Below are 27,408 nucleotides of genomic sequence, written 5' to 3'. Positions count from 1 at the left end.
AGAACATATGTGAGAAATTAGTTCTCAGTGCTGGCAGCCACATTAGAAACACCTGTGTGGCTTTTCGGAAATACCTGGGTACCACTCTCCAGAATTCTGATTTAAATGATTAGGTCTGGTCATGGATATCTTATATTTTAAAAGATGGTCTGAACATTGAAAGAAAAAGTGTTAGTCACTCAGTCGTGTCCGACTCTCAGCAACCCCATGGACTGTATAGCCCACCAGGCTCCTCTGTCTTGGAATTCTCCAGGCAAGAGTACTCGAATGGGTTGCCATTCCCTTCTCCAGGGCACCTTCCCAACCCAGGGATCAAACCCAAGCCTCCTGCATTGCAGGCAGATTCTTTACCATCTGAGCCACCTGGTCATTGGTATTTTATATTTTTTAAAAGAATCTTAGAGTACTGTAATGAGAACCTCTACTTTATAACTAACAGATACCCTGGAACTTGCAGATAGAATTAAATTAACTTTGTCCATTGCTATCTTGGGGCTGACATCTATCAGACCAGAAGACTCCCTTCTCAGGCTGAAGGGATACTTTAGAAGATAGCCTTGAAGGATTTTAATCACATACCTGTGTCTCTCTGTGTGTTAGAGTGAATATTCATAGCATTGGATACAAGAGGAAGCTTGCTGTGAGTGTCAAGCCTGAGTTTTGTGTAACAATAGAGACAAAGATTAACTAAAAGGCCAAAGAAGGGTCAATGACCAGCACCTTTAATAGTAAAATTTAAAACCAGTATTATTCGATGGGAGAACATCTCCAGTCTGGCCTTTCCCTCCACCCCCACCTGGGCCTGAAGATTTCTCTGTATTTTATTCATACCTAACTCCTCACATCCCCTCCAGCAACCCTGGCTGGCTATTATTTTCATTTGACTCTTAGAATTCAGCCGTGGGTGGTTTGTCGAAGAAAAGAAAATTGCCAAGAGATGAGATTTAGCCTAAGATGAAAAGCAAGATATTAAGGATAATATAGCAAGTTCCAGGACTCATTTAAGTGTTCCCACCAGCAGAGTCAGATCCAGAGTCTAGGTGGCTGGTCTGTGCAGAGGTGCCCAACCTTTTTGGCACCAGAGACCGGTTTTGTGGAAGACAGTTTCTCCAGGGATGGAGATAGGGGTGGGGGATGCTTTGGGGATGATTCAAGTGCATTACATTTATTGTGCACTTTATTTCTATTGTTATGATGTCAGTTCCACGTCAGATCATCAGGCCTTAGATCCCAGGGGTTTGGGACCCCTTGATCTATGGAAATCATCGTAAAACATCATTAAGTTTGGTAATAGATTTAAAGAGAGAAAGACTATGAAAATTCCTCCATAGACAAGCCACATCCATTATTGACTCCATACCCTTTGTGGGAGCATCCCTGAGAAGAATCTTAGAGAGTGAATGAGACTTGGGGTCTTGGAATCTAAAAAAATAGAACAGATGAATGTATATAAATAAACAGACTCACAGATCTAGAGAATAGTGGGGAAAGGAAGAGGGGAGGAGTAAAATAGGGATATGAGATTAATAGATACAAACTGCTATGTATAAAAAGAAATAAGAACAAGGATATATTATAAAGTATGTGATACCTAGCAATTATTTTGTAATAACTGTACATGGAGTCTGATCTATAAAAATACTGAATCACTATGTTGTACACCCTAAACTAATATTGTAAATCAGCTATGCTTTAGTTATAAACAACAGAATAAAATGTCAAAATATCTTGATTATGATTTTTATATTTAAGCAAAAAAAAAGAAAAAGACACAGAGTCTTGACCCAGTGCAGCTATTTCCAGAGTTTACCTCCATCCCTTAACATCTCGTTCACATTACATGTCCTTTCTCTGTCTCTGTTACCTCATCTGTGAAGATGGGGAGGATAAGAGAGATTGCCAGGAAAAATAAATGAATGAGTACATACATACAGCACTCAGCAGCCACCTGTCATGGATAAGCACTCCATCGATGTTAGGTAGTGGCCCTTTGATGTCCACACTCCAAAGGATCAAAACGAACACAGCCTTCTGTCTTGTGCCCTGTAATTGACTATTTCCTCATTTTTCTTAAATTAGTTATCCTCTCTTCTTCCACAAAGCCTCCAACAGTCTTCTGGGAAAGGCAGGCTTTGAAGTGAAAATGAAAATGAATTTGCAAGAGATGTCTCAGCAAGTTTTCCCAAATTTTTCCATGGTAAAAAATTACCCGGGACCACAATTCCCTCCCTGAAGGTATTGTCCAGATAATCAGACCTCTCTCCTGGAAATTCTCATGCAGATGGTCAGGGTTGAAACCCAGACATCCATATTTTTTTTAACAATCATTCTAGGTAATTGTCTTTGGGGAAGTTTGAGACATTCTGGAGTAGAGGGAGGGGTCAAAAATGGGGACGAATTATAGGTTAAAAAAAAATGGAAAAGAGAATTAGATGCAGACTCACTAGGAAAAAAAATGGAAAGACCGAGCCAAGATGAGCTTGAGTAAACTCATTGGGAAGAAGAGGAACAGAGGAGGAAGCAAAAACAGAGAGCATGATATTATGGCCACTTTTCATCAGCTTCTCCTGCAGAAATGAGGCTGAAAGTTCTTTCTCTGAGAAGGCTCATGTGTGATTTTCTATGATCCAGCCTCAGAAACCATGCAACTAGGTTGTCTCAGAGACCAACACGGCAGGTGGCAAAATGAAAGTTGCAAGAGAAGCAAAATCTATGACCAGTTCAGTGTTCCAACCCCCCTTTCCGCTCTGCATTTGTAGCATCCTCAGTGCTTTGCGGCCATGGCAGAGCAACCCCTGCCTCTTTCCAGACTGAGTCCCAGACCAGTGAAGTCAGGACCCACCAGAGCAGAGCTCAGCCTTCCCAGGTGGTGCTAGTGGTAAAGAACCCATCAGCCAATGCAGGAAAGGAGATGCACGTTCAAATCCCTGGGTCAGGAAGATCCCCTGGAGGAGGGCATGGCAACCCACTCTAGTATCCTTGCCTGGAAAATCCCATGGACAGAGGAGCCTGGTGGGTTTCAGTCCACAGGGTTGAAAAGAGTAGGTCACAACTGAAGCAACTTAGCAGACATGAATCTAGGAGGGCTTCGCTGGTGGCTCAGTGGTGGAGAATCTGCCTGCCAAGCAGGAGACATGGGTTCGATCCCTGGGTCAGGAAGATCTCCTGGAGGAGGGACTGGCAACCCACGCCAGTGTTCTTGCCTGGAGAATCCCATGGTCAGAGGAGCTTGGCATGCTGCTGTCCGTGGGGTCACAAAGAGTCAGTCATGTCTTAGCTACTAAACAACACGAATCTAGGAGCTGCCAAGGGGAGAACCAGTCAACTAGACAGGTGCTTCTCTCTTGGCTGTGTAATACACTCACCTGGAGGTCTTTAGAAACTACTGATGCCTGAGACCCACTCCCAGAGCTACCCATTTAATTGGTCACTAGGCTTTCTAGAAGCTCACTAGGTGTTTACTCTGTCCGGCCAAGGTTGAGAAAGATCCTGCCAGACTTAATCATTGACAATCACTGAACAAACTAAAAAATCAGGTCCAGCTGCATTTGAAGTTTACATCCTCAGGTCTGTGTTGAGAGTGAAGAGCAGACTAGGATTAGCAAAAGGGGACAGGCCCGGGCCAGCCTCCTTTCCCCTCTTCAGGGTTGAGGCGGATGTCCAGAGTACACCTGGATTGCTCTGATCACTGAGTTTTCCTGTCACTTAGGGCACAGCAGACTGCTCCGCTACACTGTCAATCTCTGCTCACACCTCTCTCTGGACATTTGGAGTAAATGATTTCATCGAGAGGGTTGTATCATTTATGGGCAATCTAAGATAAATAGTTTATCTTTAAGTTAAAGTAGGGAGAAACAGAACCACATAAAAAGGTTCTAACAGAGGGGGCAGGGCTTCCCAGGTGGCTCAGTGGTAAAGAACCCCCCTGCCAATGCAGGAGACCCAATCCCTGGGTCGGGAAGATCCCCTGGAGAAGGAAATGGCAAGCTGCTCCAGTATTCTTGCCTGAGAAACCCCATGGACAGAGGAGCCTGGTGGGCTATAGTCCATGGGGTTGCAAAAGAGCTGGACATGACTTAGCAACTAAACAACAACAGCAGAGGAGACGTACACCCCACAATGAAACCTGCCCCTTCTTCTCCTCAAATTCCTCTGTTGACCTGATACATAGGGGTATCCCTTGCCAGGCTCTTATTGGCGAGGCATTTTCTATTAACTGTACTCATAATCTGGAGAAGGCAATGGCACCCCACTCCAGTACTCTTGCCTGGAAAATCCCATGGATGGAGGAGCCTGGTAGGCTGTAGTCTATGGGGTCACTAGGAGTCGGAGACGACTGAGCAACTTCACTTTCACTTTACACTTTCATGCATTGGAGAAGGAAATGGCAACCCACTCCAGTGTTCTTGCCTGGAGAATCCCAGGGACGGCGGTGCCTGGTGGGCTACCGTCTGTGGGGTCGCGCAGAGTCAGACACGACTGAAACGACTTAGCAGCAGCAGCAGTACTCATAATCAATTGATGAAAGAAAGGGTAGTTTAGAGGGAGGAGTGATCACACAGGCTGACTCCAGGGAATTAATGAGCTCTGTAAAAACACACTTTTCTGAGATGTTAGGATAGACTTCCTGGGATGTAGGGAGATTGCTTGTGTGGATTAAAAAAATTAAAGTCAATACAGAATTAACAACTGAATGGCTACTGTTTTTTAGAAATATGTTTATATATCTTCTTTTTTTTTTGGCATTGCTGCAGAATCCATGGCACATTCCTTAAAATATCACTGTTAATGATAACTCTAAACTCCAGACTTTGGCTTGATTTGATAGTCCGAGGTCATCTGAGGCAACTCTTGAAGACAGTGAGTCATCAACAGGAGTAGTTGCCTTTGTTTGGAAATTTACTCAGGAATCAAAGGCACTGGAAAAGCCAAACAGATTATTAAAAAATAATAATAATAAAATAAGAAAAAGAAGAATATGGAGAAAAGGTAGCAGTTTTTTTTCAAGAGAAAATATATCATGTCAAAAAGAAGAGGGCTATGAAGGACAATCATCACATTTTCTAAAAATCTGGCACAATTCAAGAAAAGGGTCTAATTTCTTTATACTCATACATGTAGGCTGTATTTTTACAAAGGTTCTCTCTTCATCGGATCATTTTTTTTTATTATTTCTGTTGGTTGCCTCCCATGGTTTTCCCGGAGTCTAGCAAGCTTGACAGTCCCTTAGGGAAAATTCAGAGGAGAGAGTCAAGGTAGTGCTGTCTTTAGGATGAGTGAGTATGGATGCAATGGAGCCACCTCATGAATGAGGCCCTGCCTCATAGATAAGTGAATAGCTGTTCCAAAGAGCTTGTCTCTTTGGATAAACCAGATGACCCTTCTTGGTTACTGTAGGTTCTTCTTATGGGTATGCTAGAAACAGAGGTCCTTCCAAAGTGCTTGTTTGGTCCACCCAATAATATATTTGTAATTTGAGCTATCTGTGTCTTATGACCCTAGAGTCAGTCCAAGGCAAGCAAGTCAAAACAGATATTCAACTCAAGTATCTTCATTTTCAGGGATATTAAGTTTACTGCTCCTCAAAACTCGAAAATTTGATGCCAGGTAATGATGGGGTACGAAAAGTTTGTGTCAGAGCTGAAAGATAGTCGACGTCCAACGACACTGACTTTGTTTTAAGAGAGGTGAAAAATGAACTTAGTTATGACTTTTATTATGGTGGATGAGAAACATAAAAAATGCTGTCCTCAGACCACGTATGATTTTTGTTAAGATTTCATTGGCATGGCAATGATGAGACTCTTCAGCTGAATGTGAGATTCTAGTGAATTTCCAAGTGGTAGCTCTATGTATATTTCAGGGAGTTACCTTATGCAACAGTAAAACTTTCTTAAGATGTTTAAAGGGATGCTTGATCACTAGACCAATCAAACTGAAATGCATTTATCTTGCTTCTAGATGATTCCCATGCACAGAAGACTCTAACAAATGAGAATTAGAAGCCTCAGTACTCCTGCCTCTGAGGCATTTAAGAGCCTTGCCAATCTCATTGGGACATTTTTGGAATCTGCCTGACACAGATGTTCTTATTTCTGGAGAAACAGACAGTACCCCTGGATTAGAATACATTACCTTGTGGAAATGCCACAGTTGGAAACATCTTAAGAGACTTTTATCATCTTTCTGGATTTATTAAATCAAAGTGAAATAGCATTTTCCATTTTTATTTTCTTTTTTAATACTGCATCGTTAAAAATAATTTGGCAAGACAGGGTTTATTTCAATTGATGAGTTCTCTTACCTTCTTTATGTAGCAAGCCTCATTTGGTGAGAAAATTATTATCCATAACACAATACCATTTAACGTTCTCTTCAGAAATGATGGCATTGCTTTTTCTTTCCTTTAACATTTTTTAAATATTATACTGTAATAGTAATAAAGTCTGGAATTATATGATTTTCCTAGCTAGTTGCAGTATACTCTTTTTCTAATAGTCTATTTTTTTTTTTTTTTAGCATAGTCTCCTTTGAGTGTAAGAAAGGCAAAAATAGAAGCTCAGTTTGAAAAACCCTAAGCCTTAGAAACCCACCCTGGCATGATAACATGTTAGTAACACATAGTATTAATATCTCGTGCAACAGCTTATACATGGTCCATGTTCTGACATCACCATGATTTTGTGGAAGGGTTCCCTCGCATGCCTGTTTCATGATCTTCCTAAACTCTCCAAGCCCACGATAGCAACACATTTCCTTGCAACATCCATTCAAACTCAGCACCCTTCCCTTACCTCATCTGACTACATCGAACCAATTGGCAGAGAGCGCATTTCCCCCTGAGCGAGCAGTATTGTGAATTTTATCTTCTCTTCCAGAAATCAGTTCGTCTTCGTTGCAGCAGATGAAATTTCTTGTAACACCTCTGCAGGTAACAAACATTGCTACTTCTTGGTGCATCCATCCAACTCTCAGTATCCTTTGTTTTTCTTTTTTTCCCTTCACATGCTGCAGTTGGTCACGCTAGAAAGTTGAGTTAAAAAAAAGAAAGTCATGTCTTTGGAATATAGCTGGAGCTTTTAGGCTCTGCTGTCTAGAAAGACAGTAGGCGTTTTGCTAACTTGGATGTTTTATTTCCGGTTTTAATAATACATGACCCAGAAAAGTAAGACTATATTGAAAGAAGCCACAATAAAATATTACAGTATAATCAGTGCTCTTAACATGAAAATACTGAATAGGGGAGATTTAGGCACACAGACATGGGACTTCTATGTTTTGGGACGTATTATGTCTGGGTTCACATGGGTTTCTGTGGGATTATTTGGGATCTTTATGGAATGACTGTTATATATTATAGGCACTAAAAGACTGAATCTATAAAGCTGGAGGCATTGTGGAATATAATAATCTCTGTCTTATAAGAAGAGGATCTTCATTCCATTAGTTAAAGATCTATTTCCTTTCTCTTAACACATATTACAAGTAGTAGGCCATGAGAGAGACAGAGTCTTCTGTTTTTAAAATCAGTCAATTGGCAAGTGGAAATTGCCCAGTTGCATGGGGTGTCCATCAAAATAACTCCTGTCTTTTTGCTTTGATGTGGTTCAGAACAGTTGTGTTTGGACTTCCAATAGCATGGAATTACTTGACTAAATGTCAAGATAGGTGAGTTGCCTTACTAACAACAGAATTCTTTTCTTTGTTTATTTATTTGCTTTTAAGCCTAAACTGTGACCCAAACAATGACTAGGAGATCTTACCAATGTGTTGCTTTTAGCCAAGAAGGGAGGAAATGACATCTCATCCCCATGTCATCGAGTGTGCCATGACCTTCAAAAGCATACATTAAACAGAGGCCAACATATAGACATTCATCTGTCACCAGTCACGTGTTATCAATAGCATGGTGAACAAAGGCATGTTTGCAGCGCTTCATCCCCTGCTTAGGTTCTTTGGAGAGAAAGACATCAGGGGAGCAGGGAGAACTAGAAACAGGCGCCCAGCCCTCCCTGATCTACTTCATTGATAGTTTCAGTCTCAATATCTTTAATGGGTTGCAGTCTTCCCCTGGGAGAGCCTGAGCTATGCATGCTCATATGTTAAAGCGCTAGCTAGCTTGCAACCTTCCCAGAAAACCCTGCTCTTTCCCTTCTAACCCCTAGCCTCAAATATCTCTATTTCTCCTTTTGAGAGATGGTGAATTCACTAATGCCTAATGATAGAAGGTGGGGAGTCCTATTGCTGGAGGTAGGGGGGGACTCTGGGATAAGAGTCACTTAACCTTTGCAGAACCTACAGAGAGAATGAAGCATGCGACTGAAGGGGAAATAAGCTTTGGGTGGGGAGGAATGTTAGTTTAAAATGTTAATGAGCATCCTTTGTGGCTATGCTGGTCGTCCAGAGCCTCCATCCTCCCCATGAGCCTGAATGCACGTTCCAGTGTGTCTTAGGCTCTATTTTGACATCATAAGTCAAGCACTGCGAAGTTACCACCTAAGAGGTAGATATCGATTTTGCCCCGTGACTTAACAAACCCTGCCTTGTAAGCAAGTGGTCTGCACACAATACATCGAGGAGAAGCTGCAGATAATGAAAGTTTGCCCGAGTCGAGAGAGTGTTTTCGCCTACCTTGTCTAATTTAGGATGGCTGCTCCGTAAATTCTTAATGAATTGCTATTGATCAAATTTCAAATTGAGAGAGATATCCCTGTGGCTTTGATGGCCATATTAATAATATGTTGTATGCTTCATAAGGTTCAATTTGAACTCTGAATTTTGAATCAAGCGTGAAAAAGGAGACACCCATATCCATCAAATGTGAATTATCTTCTAGCCAGATCACTCTCCTCACAGAATGAAAATGAAAAATCAGAACTGTGCAGTCAACAAAAGTTGTGACTCATGGTTTCAATGAAGTCTTGCTCACAGGCTGGGAAAAAACCCAGGGCACCCACACCCTAAGCAACCCAACCGTCTGGAGTTCTCCCCTGTCTATATAGAACAACACTCCTTGTTGTTGTTCAGATGCTATCATGTCTGACTATTTGTGACCCCATGGACTGCAGCACACCAGGCTTCCCTGTCTTTCACTGTCTCCTGGAGTTTGCTCAAACTCATGTCCATTAAGTTGGTGATGCCATCCAATCATCTCATCCTCTGTTGCACCCTTCTCCTCCTGCCCTCAGTCTTTCCCAGCATCATGATCTTTTCCAGTGAATCAGCTCTTTGCATCAGGTGGCCAAAGTATTGGAGCTTCAGCGTCAGTCCTTCCAATGAATATTCAGGGTTGATTTCCTTTAGGATAGACTGGTCTGATCTCCTTACTGTCCAAGGGACTCTCAAGAGTCTTCTCCAACACCACAATTCGAAAGCATCAATTCTTCAATGCTCACACTCCTTATTAGGGTGGGTCTGTTGAATCCTCATGTCTCCTGGATTTCAGTATTTGACCCCAAGAGGCAACTTATCCTATTTAAATGGGGGAAAAAAAGCGATTGATAAGATACTTAAAATCTATATGGAGGGCATGATCGATTTGATACATGAATTTCTTATAGGTATGCGTTATTTTATGCAGCTGCCTATGGGGGCAGAGATGGCCGGACAGTTTTGTCTGTGACTTGGGGCAGAGGTGGTGAAACAGATCATCCAATAGGAGCAACAGGAACTCTGAAGAGATTTTCTTTCTGTTCCCAAAGGAAAAGTGAAGATGCTTCCTTGGGTCTTTGATAGAGAGACCCAAGTTATTTTGGTAGAGACAAAATATCAAATATTGATTCTCCTTTGCTAGGCACATAGAAGAAATATGCATGTGTTGTTTATGAGATTGTATTCACATGGGAATGTATTTTTGTTGTCCGTGGTATTGGTTGTTTTCTTCTTAATTTTGTTCCTGAAAGACGTATGTTTATCTGGCTGTCTCATCCACCTTGAACACACCCATGGCTTTCTCATTCTGTAACATCAAGAAACTTTGATGAGCTGGATTCTGCAAAAGGTGGAAAAAAGGGCAAGGTGATTTTCCCTTCTCTTCCACCCAAGTCCTCCCTGTAGCTGGGGTTCATTGGAACTTTTTTTAAGACTGGTCAGGGGTTGTAGTTGTAGCAGAATGTGAATCTTATATAAAAACAGAGGTTGAAAAGCACGTGACTTATTTTGATAGAACTACTGGAAGTTTGTGTCAGTTAATTTGTACATGTTGGGTCATCACTGTTCCATACATCACTTTAAATAAGTCCAGAGAAGGCTTTTCTTCCAAGAGCCTCCATCTTAGTGCAGACCAGACCTCAAGTGATAGGACGATATTGGAGGAGGGTCGGCTATGGTCTGACTTCTTTTTTTTTATGATAAATTAGACTGCTTTGTGGATTGCAGTATGGCCAGAGCAGAGGAAAGGGAATCTTGCAGCAGACCCTATGAATGAGCATATAATGTACTTGCATGTCAAGTTATGGACTTCCCAGGTGGTGCTAATGGTAAAGAACCTGCCCGCCAGTGCAGGAGTCCTAAGAGACGCTGGTTCAATCCCTGGGTTGGGAAGATCCCCAGGAGGAGAGCATGGTAACCCACTCCAGTATTCTTGCCTGGAGAATCCCATGGACAGAGGAGCCTGGCAGGCTATAGTCCACGGGGTCACAAAGAGTCAGACACAACTGAAACGACTTAGCACGCACGCATATGGAGTTATGCAATAGCTATAATGAATCAAAAGGCAAGGGTAGGGTAGAAAGTAAGTCGCTATGCTCCTTTATATTCACTGATCAGAGATGGCCTCTCTGAGAGGGTGACGCTTGAGCTGGGACCTGAATCGAGCCAGGGTGTGAGCCAGGTGAGTAACCGTGGAACCGAAAGCATCTCAGGCTACAGCAGTAGCAAGTCCAGAGGCACTGTGGTTGACACATGCACAAAATGTTGAGGCTTGGCGTGGCTACAGAGTGTGAATACAGGGAAAATTTCAGAGATAACATCAGGAAGACAGCCAGGGATCCAAACAAATTAGGACTTGGAGGTTACAGAAATCATTTGAGATTTTAAGTGTGATAGGAAGACATTGGAGGGTCGATGGTGGTCTGACTCTTTTTTTTTTTAATGATGAGTTGGACTGGTTTTTGGATTTGCAGTATGGCCAGAGCAGAAAAATACGGAGTCCTGAAGCAGCCCAAGGAGGGGTGATGCTGACCTGGTTTAGGACGATGGCTATAGAAGAGCTGAAAACTGGTTTCTTGGGCTGTATTTTGACAAAAGAACAAACAGAATGTACCAGCAGATTAGAGAGATGTGCAAGGACCAGTTTGTGTTAAATGCCCGCACTTTCCCTCTTCCTCCCAGAGTTAAGACCTTTTGAGAGCAGAGAAGACAAGCCCTTCATCCCTGCAGTAAATAACTGTCCCCCAGATAAGATTCCCTGGTGGCTCAGAGGGTAATGAGTCTGCCTGCACTGTGGGAGACCTGCGTTTGATCCCTGGGTGGGGAAGATCCCCTGGAGAAGAAAATGGCAACCCACTCCAGTATTATTGCCTGGAAAATCCCATGGACAAAGGAGCCTGGCTGGCTACAGCCCATAGGGTCACAAAGAGTCTGGACAAGACTGAGCGACTTCACTTTCACTTTCAGATAAACTTTGTTGAATTCCCCAGGTTGTAGTCATAACTTGCTGTCATTTATTGTGCAAAGTCTGTGTACTAGCAAGTATGATAAATTATAAAGAGTATATACATATATGCACGTATGTGTATATGTACGTATGTATACATGTGTATATAATTCATTATAGTAGCTCAGTGAGGCAGAGGTTACTATCACCATTATTTGCAAATTTCAAAAGAACAAAATGCTCAGGCCCAGAGAGGTTTGGTAACTTGCCCATGGACACACAGGAGTCTATCTGATGCCACTGTTCTTTCCACTGAACTGCACTGCCCCCAAGTTCTCCTTTTCATGTTGACCTTGGAAGTTTGACTTTCGCCTCCAGATGGAATTCTGCATTCTTCAGTCATGCTATCTTACTTCTAGAAAACTAGTATTTGTGAGTTGGGGAGTGGGCATAGTTGTTCAGATTTGCAGGGACCCAGGTGGCTCAGCGGGTAAGAAATCCTCCTGCAATGCAGGAGACACAGGAGACACGGGTCGATCCCTGGGTTAGGAAGATCTTCTAGAGAAGGAAATAGCAATCCACTCCAGTATTCTTGCCTGGAGAATCCCATGGATGGAGGAGCCTGGAAGGTTGCAAAGAGTCGGACACAACTGAGCAACTGAACACGCATGCAGTGGGATTAGCTATTTATTAATTGTTTTCTTTAAAAACAATTATATACTAGGTATATACAAGGATATTTATTTTCTTTAATATTTTTGAAAAATTGCTATCAACCTGAGTACCCAACAATGTAGTGGGTAGATAGATTAAAATATAATATCATTAAACAATAGGTTATTAAGACACACCTGAAGTGACTGATTCCCACCACCAGGGAACTAAATGATTCTCTAAACAGATGGTCCAGTGGGAGTTTATTTGCCTTGGCCCGGTCTCCTTCATACAGCTCATGTGTGCTGAGCACACGACGTGTGGGGCCCAGGTCTAGGGGGACAGGACTGAGTGGCAAAGAGAAAATTCTGCACATCCAGGGAGACAGAGGGTGACACCAGCCAAGGGTATTTTAGAGCGATTCTCCACAAGTCTTTCCTTTGCTGAAAAGCAGTGGCTAAAAATCAACAAAAAAGATAAACTGTGCCCTGTAAAGTACCAGATACTTGAGCTTGTTGTTCTGGCTACCAGTTGCCCCTTGCCCAAGGGAGCGTGTGCACATGTTTGTGTGTCTCTGGGATGCAGGTGAGGCTGGGTCTCCATCGGGCAGCAAGTTGCACCGTTTCTACCATGCCAGGTACCATCGTGTTGGTTGGGAAGCCAGCCCGGGGACAGACTGTCAGTCCTTTATGAGCACTCAATACAGACACGTGGGGCCTGAGAAGAAGCCGGGCCCTAACATACCTGCAAACACTGCTGAAACCAGTCTCCTTGGGGCGGTGGGTTGCTGTCCACTTGTATTAGAGACATTATTTGTCAAGTTTGGGGCCACAATGGGGAGTATCACTACCCCCTTCCATCTTTTGATTCCCCACTAACCTGAACACACACACACACACATATTGCACACCCAGGCAGCCGCACTAAGACTTCAGATACTATTTAGAAGAAATTTCTAAATTGACCATTCCTCTAATTGATCCTCCAGCAAATTTCATCTAACAGTCTCTCCCTTCCATTTTGGTGATTTGATTATTCAGCGAAGTTGTCATGCAGCAAATCGATCGGTAGTTAATTGGTCTGTTTCCAGGAAGTGTGATGTGTGTTCTAATAGGGAAAGTGCGGGGTGCTAAGGGGACATACAGGGAGAGGAACTTAGTGAAGATCCTCCCAGTGTTGACTGAGTGCTTACAATGGATCAGACAATGTTCAAAGCCCATTACGTGCAATAATAATACCTCCTAAAAATGAAATGTCTCTATCAGTTTACTTATGAACATTAACAATGTCTAGAGAGCTCTGAATTAGCCTCAGTAAGGGAGGGTTAATCAGGGCAGATTTTTTAAAAATATATATATATACAAGAGCAGGTATCAAATGTCAGAGTGGGTGATGATCACCTGCAGAATTTATTGCACATGCATAAACAACAAGATCCTACTGTACAGCATGGAGAATTATATCCTATGATAAACCGTAATGGAAAAGAATATTTTTATTTATTTGTTTTTAAAATTTTTATTGGAGTAGAGTTGCTTTACAATGTTGTGTTAGTTTCTGCTGTACAGCAAAGTGAATCAGTTATACATATATCCCCTCTTTTTTAGATTTTCTTGCCATTTAGGTCTTTATACAGTATTGCGGAGAGTTCCCTGTGCTGTGGGCTTCCCTGGTGACTCAGTGGTAAAGAATCCCCCTGCAGTGCAGGAGATATGGGTTCGTTCCCTGGGTCGGGAAGATCCCCTGGAGGAGGGCATGGCAACCCACTCCAGTGTTCTTGCCTAGAGAATCCCATGGACAGAGGAGCCTGGCGGCTGCAGTCCATAGGGTCACAAAGAGTCAGACACGACTGAGCAACTTAGCATGCACACCCTGTGCTGTACAGAAGGTCCTTCTGAGTTATCTATTTTATACATCGAGTGTATATATGTCATTCCCAGTCTCTCAGTTCATCCCACCCCTTCCTTCCCTCCTTGGTATTGTTAAGTTTGTTCTCTACATCTGTGTCCCTATTTCTGCTAGTGAAGTAAGTCAGAAAGAGAAAAACAAACATCATATAACATCACTTATATGTGGCATCTAGAAAAATGGTACAGATGAACTTATCTGCATAATGGAAAAGAATATTTTTAAATGTGTATATATGTGTAACTGAATCCCTTTGCTGTACAGAAGAAATTAACACACTGTAAATCACTATACTTCAATTAAAAAGTACTAAAAGTGAAAAATTAAAAATACAGATTCCATTCCATCCTGCCTTCTCCCTGCCCCAGAAATTCTGGTTTCCAGGTCTGGAGATGGAGCCTGACAATCAAAGTTCTTAGGAGTTTCCCCAGATCATTCTCACAGAGGAGACCTCAGCTCATACTCCAGGAAACATTGAGTTGATCCGTCAGGAATCTTTTGTCTTTCAATGAGAAGGAGAACATTCTGTAGATTTTTCTGGAGTCAATTATCGTGTGGCCATGGAGCCCTTTGGAACGTGCTTGATCCATGTGGACGTGAGCTCTCAGTGTACAATACACAGTAAATTTCAACAACCTCGTATGAACATATGTAAAGTATGTCGTGCATTATCTTTATGTCAGTGACACATTGAAATGATGCTATTTTTAATCTGTTGGATCAAATTAAAATATAAAAATAAATGCCACCTATTTTCTGTTTATTTTTTTTTAATGTGGCTACTGGGAAACTTATAGTGTCCTATGTAGCATGTCTTTGTGGCTCTTACTATATTTCTATCAGAGAGCCATGTTTTCATTCATTTTGTTCAAATGAATATTGAAAGAGTATGTGTGCCCCAGGAATGGGTGAGCGAGGATGCTCACCTGGAATTAAAATATTCCGACAGTTAACCTGGACATTGATAGTGTGTCTTGTTGTTGTTCAGTCACTGTTGTGTCCAACTCTTTGTGACCCCATGGACTGCAGCACGCCAGGCTTCCCTGTCCTTCGCTGTCTTCCGGAGTTTGCTCAAACTCATGTCCAGTGATGCCATCTAACCATTTCGTCCTCTGTCATCCCCTTCTTCTCATGCCTTCAATCTTCCCCAGCATCAGGGTCTTTTCCAGTGGGTCAGCTCTTTGCATCAGGTGGCCAAAGTAGTGGAGCTTCAGCTTCAGCATCAGTCCTTCCACTGTGTTTTGACTTTATGTTTTAATTTTGCCTCTGAGTGTGTGTGTGTGTGTGTGTGTGTGTGTGTGTGTGTGTCTATACGCGCTGTAGCAGGACATCTCTGGGGCACAGGTCCAGAATCTGTCTCCCTCTCGTCCTGTTAGCCAACCTCTTAAAAACCATTAATCTGCTTACATGGGGCTTGGAGGTTGCTGTACCCACGGCTTCAGAAGGACAACTCAGTTTGGGAGTAGTTCTGACACAGGTATTCCAGAGGCTTTACTGGAGGAACCCCATGTGGAATAGAGAGAGGGCAGGGGCCGAAATTCTCCCAGTCTTTTAAAACAAATTTATTTATTTCTTTGGATGCACTGGGTCTTCGTTGCTGCGTGGGCTTTCTCTAGTCATGATGCGTGGGCTTCTCATCGCGGTGGCTTTTCTTGTTGTGGAGCTCCGACTCTAGGTGTCCCGTGGCATGTGGAATCTTGGGCCTCGAACCCATGGAATCAAACCCATGTCCCATGCATTGGCAGACGGGTTCTTAACCACTAGACCACCAGGGAAGTCCATCCCTCCTACTTTGGAGGAAAAGAATCGTGAGACTGAAAAAGGCAACCTACAAAGATAATCGCTTCAAATCCAAGCTAAGGAAGTGAGCCGCAGGAGAGTTCAGAAATGTCATCGTCGGGTTGTGGTAGCTCTTTAGTTCCTCTTGGAGAATCTCTTCTACCTCTACTCTGTCTTTCTTGGAGGTTTTGAGTTATGGGATTGATTCTGCTTTCTGACTTGCATATCTTGGGAAGCTTTTAGAAAAGCCCTGGTTACCTGCATGGTCTACAATTATAGAAGTCATTGCCTAGATGAGACTAGAAGAAAGCTGCAGTCGTCATGGAGGAATATTCCTTAGTAAGTGCCTTCACCAGTGCCAACTGAACAGTTGAGATCTGAGACCACAGGGGCGGGAAGGGGAGCATTTCCTAGCTAAACCATCGCTCTCCAAATAGCAGGCCGTGAGGACCATGGGGCCGTGTGTAGGGCCCTCCTTGTACACTGTGTGGGAGGTGTGTGGCTGGTGTGTATTAAGCGCCCAATACCTTCCAGACTCTATCTTAGATCTGATTATGAAGGCACTGTAGCTCTAACGGCATTGCAGCTTCTGGGAGCGCACATTTTGACTCCTCGTCAGGGATCCTGGTTTGAACGCATACTCTGTAGCGCTTCTCATTATGGTGGGGACTCGAGCGTTGGCACCTTCTTGCTGCGTTGGGACCATCTAGGAGAACTTCACTACATTGGGAGCCTCATCGGAGGACTGAGCCTATTTTATTCATCTTTCTGCCCCCAGGGACCCCCCCCACCCCCAGCTATATTTGGGACAGGAGGCGTGGGGAAGTGACGCTGAAATAAGAATAAAAGTTCTCAGGAGCATAAAGACTGTGAATTCAAATATACAGAATGAACTCTATGGAGTGAAGTTAATGACAGTGTTCTTCCCATGCCCCTATAAGAAAACCACTTGCCATTTCAGGCTAATTGTATCTTTTGCTCACAAGAAAGTGAGGGCTGTTCTTTTATTCAGGTCGTCTAATTCTTAACTCCTGTACCAATTTCAGTTTATTCATTTAGATACCAAATACTATTGTTTTCAAATACTGTATGTACTAATTATAAAGACATGTTAAAGAATGCAAATGATTACAGTTCTAACCATTGTTGATATTAATGTAAGATATTGTAGTGACTGTATTAAATTGCTATGGAAAGCAAAAAAAAGAAAAAAAGAAAAAAAAAAAAAGAAAACCACTTGACTGTTAGAACCCAGGGGCACAGTACCCACATGGCCCTACTGTATTTCATTCACACCCAGCTTGTTGCAGCTGGATTTAGAAGATGTTAATAATAAGTAGTATTTACCTTTCTCAGTCAAGTTGACAAAGCTGTTTCACAAACACGGGTTCATATTCCCCATTCAACAGGCAGCTTATGTATTCATTTGACTCCAGCATATCAAGTTCAAATATAGCCGTTGAAACTACATGTGTAACTCATAAATGAGACAGAGCTTCACTTCCGAAAGCATCTGTGAGTTGATTGCTAGAACTACATGTGATCCTGATCCTTCGGGTGCCTCCGCAAACCAAATGTCTGGACAGGAGTGAGAGGTCGGCTTATGAAATTCTGTAGAAGAACCCTTGTATCATAATCTCCCCTCTCTGTAGATGGGTTTTAAATACCCCTGGTTTCCTTTCATGAGCTTTATCAGTGAATTAGGCAGAGCTCAGACATAACAGAATCATTTTACAGACAAGGAAGTTGAGGTTCAGAGAAAGCTCCCTGCATCACTGATCAAGGACATTGCAAAGGGAGAACTTGAAGCTGGATCTTCTGGCTCCAAGCCTTTGTCCTCCGCGGGACAGGCCAGCCTCCTGGTTTTCTTGTCGCAAAGGTCAAAAACAGAGGAGGGTTCATGATGGCCGTAAGCTGCAGCAAACTAGACAGCAGAGCAGTTACCTTGTTTCACTTTGTTTGTTTTTTCCCTTCGATGAACTTGGGCTTCCCTGATGGTTCAGACAGTAAAGAAGCTGCCTGCAGTGCAGCAGACCCAGATTCGATCCCTAGGTCAGAAAGATCCCCTGGGGAAGGGAGTGATGAACTTAATGGCAACTTGGCCTCTGTGAACTCTCAGGGGTGATGGGAAATAACATGCTGTGTATTTTGAGACTCAAGGAACTTTTCTTCTGAGCATCTTGAAGTGTTTTGATTGTCTCTGGGAGCAGGTGATGTAGAATCTTCAGAAGGCATAGCTCCTAGGATCGTGGCTGCTGATAGAAAGGTTATGGTGGATACCAGGGTCTTCCCAGGCCTCTCGTCTTTCCTCACCCCTCCTTCTTGCTGCCTTCACTCAACAAGTGGCATTGGCTTGCTCCCTCGTTCACTTGGACAATGGAGAGAAAGGGGGAAACAAGATGGACTCAGCCCCAGCCCCTGGGGGGGCAGGCTGGCATTCCAGAAGGGGCATAGATACATAGTCAGGACGGAAAGTAAGTCACCAAAGTGAATGGAGATCTGCTCCATGACGTGAAGGATGGGGATGTGTTTGGAAAGTGTGCTTAAGAAAGAGCGGTCAGGGCGGCAGGCAGCACTGGGGAGCTGACGTTTGAGCTGAGAGCTCAAAGATGAAAGAGAGCAGCTCAGATGGAAGATGAGCACAGCCAGGGTCCCAGTGGAAGCACGAGTTTGCCCGCATCCTGGGAGTCCTGATGAGCAAGGGGTGGGGCGGGGGAGATAGGGGTGAGAGTGGGGCAGGGGTGACTCAGGCAAGTCTAGGGTAAGTGGGAAATCATTGAAGGATTTTAAGCAAGGGCATTAGATATGATTAGGTTGATATAGGTTTATATTTAGATAGATGGAAAGATAGATGATAGGCAGCTAGACAGATAGACGGATGATAGACCAATAGACAGACAGACAATAGATAGATAATTGATAGACAGGTGATGGAGAGACAGATTGATGATTGATAGATGATAGAGATAGAGTGATAAATGATAGATGATAGATAGACAAGTGAAAGACAGATGATAAATAGAGAGACAGACAGACAGATAGATGACAGGTAGACAGATATAGATATAAATGACTGTTTCTGATTTGGTTCTGATGAAATACCGGTGGTTTATGTCAGGGTGGTGGTAGTGTGAGACGTGGACACGTCTCAGATTTCATCCGTAATTTCTGACCAGTGGGCTGTGGGGCCATGGAGAGCATCAGGGCCCAATTGTACCACTGTCCGGCTTCAGCAGGGATGGCTGGTCGGCAGGGTACGCCAGGCGCGGGTCAGTCCTCACACGGTGTTCAGCGGGCATTCCCCATCCTTCCCGCCGAGGTCCCTGGGAACCGCCCCTCTTCCTTTGGGCTCTGCCAAGCAGCTCTGAGGACCCGGTGCGGCCAACATCCCCGCAGCGTCGGTGGAGCCCCAGTCCACATCTTCCCTGATAACCTTGTGTCTAAAAGGTGGTGTCACAGAAGGGCGTGTATCGGGATTAGCATTTGAAAAGAAGCCTCCTTGCTTTCCCTTTGAGCTGACATGGTCCCTTTTCCTCTGTGGAGATGAAATTTATTAATCATAATAAACCCATCAGATTCTGAAGGTAGAGGTCACCCTGAGGAGCAGAAAGGAGCTTGCTCATTTATGAGGACCAGTTCGGTGCTGCTGTTTTTCTTCTGTCCTGAAGGGAACACTCCCAAACTCTTACCTGGATCTTTCTCTGGAGGTTGTCGCTCGGCCCAGAGTTATCGATGAATAAGAATGACCATTAAAGGATGCGAGAGGAAAAGTGGGGGGTCACCTTTTCACATTCAGACCGCCACTCTGTTGTCTCCTCAAAAACGGGACATTTTTGCCACAGCAAAATCAGTCCCCAAATTAAAAAAAATAAAACTACTAATCATTGCTCTGAATTAGCATCTTCACTGCTTGTTTTGGAGGAGAACCATGCTGTGGCATCACTTAGTAAATATCCAAGCATTTTTAGTTCACTTTTGCAGTTTATATCCAGTTCCTATAACCAGCTTTGCCAGTTGAAAATACATTAAAAATAATCCTATTACGTTTTTTTTCCCCCTCCAGATCCATGACAGACTTTATTTTCTCATGAAATGAAAATCAACACCAAAGTCATCCATCATGTTCTTTTCTCCCTATTAGTAGCTACTTCTAATTAGGGGTAAACTCCCCAGTTTCACAAGTAACCTCCATGAATAAAAGATTTATCTCAAAAAGTCATCATTCTTCTTGATTTAACACACCCCGTGTTGCACATACATCTGCTTTTTTTCCCCTCCCTGAGAGAGGGGGCATCTTTGATTAAAGGCAGTTTTGATGAGTCAGAGTCACAAAGGATGTCCCAAGGAATGAAAGCAAGAAGGGCTTGCCTGTTTGTTAGTTTCTCTGAGAGATTCATCTCAGAAAAGAAACACCTGTTTGTTTTGGGGGATCAGGGGAATGCTGAGTGTTGATGCTTTTGAGGATCAGGAGGAAGACTCGTGTAGATGATTTGAGTTCAGTGACCTTTGAAACAAGCAGAGGGATGGGGAGTAAAGCATATCCAATGAGAGCTTAGTATTTTGTTGTCCAGTCGCTCAGTCATGTCCGACTCTTTGCGACCCCATGGGCTGCAGCACACCAGGCTTCCCTGTCTTTCACGATCTCCCAGAGTTTTGCTGAAACTCATGTCCATTGATTTGATGATGCCATCCAACCATCTCATCCTCTGTTGCCCCCCTTCTCCTCCTGCCCTCTATCTTTCCCAGAATCAGGAGCTTAGTATAATCATATTTTTTTTATATCTGGAGTCTAACTCAGAGCCTGAGAGTTAGAAGGTTTTCCCCCTGGTTCTTCCTTCTCAGGCTTCATCATGTGAGATCTATCCAGTGCATTCTTATCCATCAACTATGAGAAGGAAGATGAGAAGGCAAGTAGGGAAAGATAAGGAAGGAGCTAAATAAAGTCAATGCAAATTCGACCTCAAGGTTGATAGTATAGACCAATGACTTCTTCCTGCCTTGTTCCTTCCTTCTTTAAAGGAAATGTTCAAGACTCAAAAGCCATTGATAATTCACACTTACCCCATCTAGTGGCTGGTTTACCCCTTCCCTAGTCACCGTGAATGTTGGTCACTAATGGTACCCAACTGCTTCTTTCTGCAGAGACTTACCCTCTCCCAAAGAAACACTGCAACTAGGAAGTTATCCTCTGCCTCTCTAGGAAGTCTACAGCTAATGCTTAACTAACAAGAACATTAAAAGCCAACCCACTTGCCTCCAGCTGGAATCAACTTTGGGATGCACCTCAGGATTAGGGAGAAGTTAATTTTCAGCTCAGAACTCACACCTTCTTGCTTCTCTGTTTTCTCTGGGCTGCTTGCCTCTCCCTCCTCTTAAATGCACCCCCCTAACAAATCAGGGGAGGAAGAATCTCCATTTCAGGCTTTGCTTCCAGAGACCTTCACCTAACCTCACCTGCGTCTCAGCTGTGATCATTACCAAAACAGCAGCATTCAAACTCTAACAAGATATCTGGCAGGCCGTTCAAGGAAGGGTATCTGGAACCATGGAAAGAGCATGAGAGTTGCCCTGAGAGATTCAAGGATCAGATATGACTGTCTAGCTCTGTGACCTTGAGCAAATGACCCAATCTCTCTGAGCTTTAATATCTGATGTGTTGCATTGTTCAGTCCCAGACACTCTAAGGCATCTGATGTGTTAGGTGTCCATCTCTTTTACATTTTTATTCTAAAGCCTGAGTTGGGAGTCAGGGCAGTGGAAGGAGGATGGTAGAGAGAGGAGGAAAAAATCCTCAAATATAAGGAAATGTCATCAAGAAATATTGTTCAAGGGACTTCCTGGCGGTCCAGTGGTTAAGACTTCACCTTCCAATGCAGGTTCCATTCCTGGTCAGGGAGTTAAGATCCCACATGCCTTGTAGCCAATAAAACCATAACGTAATACAGAAGCAATATTGTAACAAATTCAATAAAGACTTTAAAAATGGTCCCTATTAGAAAAACTATTTTAAAAAAAAAGAAATATTGTTTAAAATGTATCCCTTCCCAGAACCTGGCTAGAGATTGATGAGATAGAAGTTCTGGGGTGATAGACCCAAAAATCAAATCAGGCTCTAATTCTTGAGTGGGGAGGAAGGTCCCACAAAGGCTTCAAGGATGTTTCTGTTTGACTACATCTGTTCTTTCCCAGTCTGACGTGTTGGACCCTAACTATAAAGACTGGGTCCTTTTTGGTCCACCCTGTCTCACTTGATTGGTGACAACTCTGTTAGGAAAAGAGGACAATCTGTCTTGAATATAATGGGTCTTGAATATAATGGCTTCCTTAAAACCACTCTTTCAAGCTGTTGCCTGCTTCCAACCCAGTGTAGAAAGGGTTGTATGAGAGAGAGGAAACACACACAGCCCCCACATACTTTTATCACCAGTGATGTTAAGTGGACACAGGACTGTGTTGTATAGGATGGACTTTTCTCATGTTACATGGCCGATTGAAATGTGTTTCTTATTTCTCAAGATGAATAGGGCCCCTCCACACTGTCTTGGTATTTTGTGTTTTACGGTTGTTATTGCTACTTCAAAACCACATATTATGGCTCAATCTTCACCTCTGTCTTCCTTCTAGTTACGGACGAGTTTATGCTACCGACCCCTACCACCACACACTTGCTCCAGCCCCCACCTACGGCGTTGGTGCCATGGTGAGTACCACTTCCTCCTCTTCCTCACTTCTTCCTTGCCCCCTACCCCTGGCCCCCGTTCGCCCCTTCCCCCAGCTGGGATCTCAGGATGGGTTGACGGCTGATGTCCTCTCACTTTCCCTTAATTGAATTTGTCTCTTGTGCTAACAGCAGCTAAAAAATGCCACATTAATCCTCCCAGTAAACTTGATAAATGTCTTAATTTCTTGGCAATGTCGTGCATGTAAGTTATTATATTTCTCATTTTGCAAGTCTCACCTAGCCAAGCACTTACCTTAATGGAATAATTAGTCATGTTGATAATGAAATCCATCACTAACGGAATGCAGTGTCAATGCAGAACTTTTTGTTTTCTTTTTTTTTCCCTCCCTCCCTTGCCGCTCATTCACATAGCCCCAAGGTTCCAGCCCCACCACAGACCTCAGAGGAGCTAAGCTGCACAGTTCCAGGCCTCTGCTGTCAGGCAGCTGAGAATCTGACTGCCTCTCCTCCCCTATTACAATTCATGTTTAAAGTCATAGTCGCCCAGGAAAGAAAATAGAGAGAGAGGCCGCTTTGTGTGTGTGCCTAGTACATAAGGAATTAGAAGGAAGCAGTTTGGGAGTTGTCTTTTCTTTTTTTTTTTTTTTTCGTGGGGGGGGGTGCTGGGTTTTTGTTTTGGGAGGGTTTGGGGGGAGGGCAACACTGGGAGGTGAAAGGGGGGGATGGTGAATTTGCCTGTACTCGTTCAAACTTCTATGCACTAAAAGCGTACAGTAAGACGTGCCCATCACGTGAGAGCGTATGCAATCATTACAGAGCTTTTTGGCATGCAGATTTCTGCTTGAGATCAAGATGATCAGTTCTTCTCCTAAAGATAAAGCCCCAGAGGCATTCACTGGCATCGCCAAAACTTTTCACAAAAGGAGATAGTTAAGTGCCGTCTAAAACCACGGCTAGGCAATTCCCTGGAGCTTGGTGGTAGAAATTCCACCATAATTGGGAAACCTATCATTTTTTGCACAAGCTCAATGACATCCAGTAATTCATCTGCACAACTCCCCTCTCAAGAGCAACTTCCATACAGATTGTTCAGCCAAGTCAAGTGAAGAGTGGACTTACATGTTCGTCCCGCTTTTGCATTCAGCCACTCCACTTCAACACCCAGTCCACTGGGGGAAAGTGTTGGCCAAGAGGGTTGAATGATGACATTCAATAAGTCCTCTGCATGCAACATCTTGAGTGTAGACAGAGCCTTTCCCAACAGAGCACATTATTATCAGTGACTCAGACGGGCCAACCATAAGAGACAGCATCAATCCTTCAGCGGCCCATTTGTTTCAGAGTCCTTTTTAGCTCCCAGGGCTGGCTGCCCGAATTTGGTTCTACAGGGAATTTTTATTATAAGGAGCTATGGGGGGAGGAGGTCAGGATTGGTCCTATCTTCAATTCTCTAAAAAGTAGACCCGGGATGGGTAGGGGACGCCTCCATATTGGTTGTTTCTGAGTGTCTATTTTTTCAAATAGTAGTCTTTTTTTTTTTTTTGATGATCCACCTGTTGTAAAAGGAAAATGTAAAAAACGCACCCCTTAAATTGCTTTGTTTCAGAATGCTTTTGCATCCTTGACGCACAGTATTGTTAGTGACTCAAACAAGCCAACAATAAGAGACAGCATCAATCCTTCAGCGGCCCATTTGTTTCAGAGTCCTTTATAGCTCCCAGGACTGGCCGCCCGAATTTGGTTCTACAGGGATTTTTCGTTGTAAGGAGCGATTGGGGGGTGGGGAGAGGTCAGGCTTGGCGCTATCTTCAATTCTCTAAAAAGTGGACCCGGGATGGGTAGGGGACGCCTCCATATTGGTTGTTTCCAAGTGTCTATTTTTTCACATAGTAGTCTTTTTTGATGATCCACGTGTTGCAAAAGGAAAATGTAAAAAACACACCCCTTAAATTGCTTTGTTTCAGAATGCTTTTGCACCCTTGACTGATGCCAAGACTAGGAGCCATGCTGACGATGTGGGTCTCGTTCTTTCTTCATTGCAGGCTAGTATATACCGAGGGGGATACAACCGTTTTGCTCCATACTAAATGACAAAAACCATTTTAAAAAAAAAAAACAACCTTCCAATGTGGGGAAAAAGGAAGCTTTCCGAGGCCTGGGTATTGCAATACATGCAGTAGTGCATCATTTTAGCATCTAAAAAAAAAAATTAAATTAAAAAGAGGAAAAAAATTACATTTTTTATCTTATACCTCAGATATTTTGTTCTGTGTATTTTAATACTGTGGGTCTTTCATTTCCGAAGTTTCTGTAGTTTGGTTGCTGGCTGTAGGCAGTTTTTTTGTGGTTGATCTAGAGAGATGCTAGCTATGACTAAACACTGGTATAGGGCCATATCCAGAGTGCTGTATTCTGTAAATGAATTATATATGCTGAATATTAAGCTACTGGGGTTATCAGCTGTTGGGGAAGAGTGTAAGTGACTACAGGAGTCATGTTCTTTTCTGCATCCGCATTATTTTATTTTATGAAACGGGAAGGGTGGGAGGGACCTAGGGGGTGGGGACTGGGGATTGGCTGAAAGGGAAAAAAAAAGTAACTGATGAATCTAAACGACCCACTGCACCAACGTCCATATAGCAACGGTTCTAAGTTACTCACTGTCAGTTCAAGCCAAAGGTTAGGTTGTTAAGAGGATGCTTCTAGAAACACTTGTGCATCCAAGCTGAATGCAGCTGTGCAAACCCACCCTTTACAACCATTCCACCCGGCAGTATTCAGCTTCTTAACCAGCCACTAGTTATTTAGGCAAAAGACTGCTAGTTAGGCCATCCGCAAGCATTCTTTTTATATTTCTTCCAGTATAATAAATTATTGATATCATTGCTGACTTTTATATTATGGGAGGGAAAAAAAATAACATTAATAAAAAGGTGATAAAAAGCACTGTTTCTATTTTTTTCTTTTTTTCCAAAAAAAAGAAAGTAATAAAAACTTAAATTCTTTGTACCAGTGAAAAAAAAATGTATAAAATTTACATCTGTGCAGTGGCGTTGTTAAGTTCTAGAAACAGTCTTTCGAAGCTTTAGTTTTAGCCTCGTAGAACAACTGTTACAGACAAGACGTATAATTTTTATGGAATTACATGATAATCACATTCGGATTTATAGAAGCATTTTACAAGTATTGCAATCATTGGGTAGAGATAATCATGGTATTTTCATCTGCTTGGTACTTTTTGAAACATGACTGTGTTGTGTAAGCAACCTGCAATTTTTCAGTCCGTGAGAGCCCGCCCTCCCGTTTTTTTCCTGGTCCCCAAGGATTCTCTCAAATCAATATCTTTAGTTTTCTTTTTTTGTCTCCAAGGCCCAGGACACTTGTCAAAAGGAAGCAAAAAAAGTAGGTCCACCCTCAACATCCCCTAAAGAATGACCCCCTCCCCCCCACCTCGGAAGCAGGGCCAAAATGACGCATCCGAAAAATTGCAGTTTGTCTGTATACTACTTCTGTTCGAAGTCTTTTCATGTTGTTCTGTTTACAAAGTTGATCTCAGTTGGGGTATCTGTCACGGATCTTCCTGTTTTTGTATTTAAATTAAAAAATATATATATATATCCTGCAGCAAGTCGTCCCCAGTAGTTTTGCTGCCATAGTTAACAATTTCCATGTGTGCAGTGCAGGCCTTCGTATGGCACGCACTTTAGTAAAGCTATCAACTCACTGCTGTGAACCTGCCAATCCGCTGTAACAACTCTGCTTTAAGACAAAACCAGACAAAACTTAAAAAAAAAAAAAGTGTTTGTGATCCAGCTTTTCTCTTGTCATCCAATGTGCATGCAGTAAGATCGGTTGGATATTAAACCATCAATAAAGTTTCACAAGATTTGAAAACCGAGTTTCTGTAGCTTTGCTATCTAAGATCACCGTGATCTTGCAAAACAAAACAAAAAAAAAGAGAGGAACGGGGGAAAAACTGCTGCTTAGCGGCCAAAAGCAGAGAAAAATATTCTTTTCTCCAGTGGGGGAGGGAAGTGGGGAGAGGGTGCTTGATAGCATCTCTGAGACATTGTCATCTTCCCCCACGTGGAAGAAGGTGTTATGACAACGTGTGCCTGGTTGATGTTTTTGAGGGAAAGGACGTATTAAGATGCTATGACATCCGACCCCAAAGTGGGGTGAGGTAGAAGGAACAGGGGGTTTGGGAGAATCAAGCGAAGTCTCCCATGTGTCTCAGATTTCAAAATCCAGAATTTGCACTGTATTTGGAATCACAAACATAGAATTCTTACTGTGTTGGTTCAAGTAAAATTAATTTGCAGTTTTGATTTTCATTGATGAGCTGTACTTTCCCCCATGACTGTATGTAGTTTTAATAAAATCATTTAGAGCAAGTGGGTGCCAACTGATGTTACAGACTCTTTTGTCAGGCACTCCTCCAAGAGGCCAATAAGTCATTTTAAAATGTATGTCAGAGATGTAAACAGACATTTTGGATTTTTTTAAACAGTATTTATTTGGAATGTTTTCATTTATCTAAATAACTATTGCTATTATGAATTATGGAAAAAAAAAGATTACTATCATGTGTGGCATATAGTGACTTAACACACACCTCACGCAATCTGCAAACCCAGAAAATGTGTATATCTGTCTTTAGAAATTAGTGTTTATATCACTTACAGTGGTTTGTGAATAAAGAAAACTGGTTTGTAATATCAAAAAAATAAAAGCTTAGTCTGAAAAGGTCCTTGTGAGTTGGTGTTCTGATTCTTTGGCCTCTGTGTGT

The 27,408-nt window shown here is 42.8% G+C and overlaps 1 protein-coding gene and 1 long non-coding RNA gene across 23 annotated transcripts in view; both read left to right on the top strand.

The window, feature by feature from the left end:
* Positions 1–26,513, top strand: part of RBFOX1 (RNA binding fox-1 homolog 1) — a 440,478-nt gene extending 413,965 nt beyond the window's left edge. For 10 of the 22 annotated variants that reach the window (XM_081554695.1, XM_081554693.1, XM_081554685.1 and 7 more), the window contains 2 exons: positions 22,562–22,637; positions 24,584–26,513. In XM_081554695.1, the coding sequence (XP_081410821.1) occupies positions 22,562–22,637; positions 24,584–24,706 (199 nt within the window). In that variant the 3' untranslated portion in view covers positions 24,707–26,513. Of the gene's footprint in view, positions 1–6,878; positions 6,932–22,561; positions 22,638–23,030 lie in introns of all 22 variants that reach the window. The other 12 variants (XM_081554679.1, XM_081554674.1, XM_081554677.1 and 9 more) reach the window with 4 other exon arrangements.
* Positions 9,437–17,148, top strand: LOC145531688 (uncharacterized). The gene is made up of 2 exons (XR_014072669.1): positions 9,437–13,885; positions 15,188–17,148. It is a non-coding gene; the product is annotated as an uncharacterized LOC145531688 (long non-coding RNA).
* Positions 26,514–27,408: the final 895 nt, after the last annotated feature.

This window comes from Giraffa tippelskirchi, chromosome 13 (genome assembly GCF_054371585.1).
Source record: "Giraffa tippelskirchi isolate mGirTip1 chromosome 13, T2T-mGirTip1v1.2.pri, whole genome shotgun sequence".
Lineage (NCBI taxonomy): Eukaryota > Metazoa > Chordata > Mammalia > Artiodactyla > Giraffidae > Giraffa > Giraffa tippelskirchi.
The sequence above is the reverse complement of the archived record's forward strand: the minus strand, read 5'-3'. Positions and strand labels throughout refer to the sequence as shown.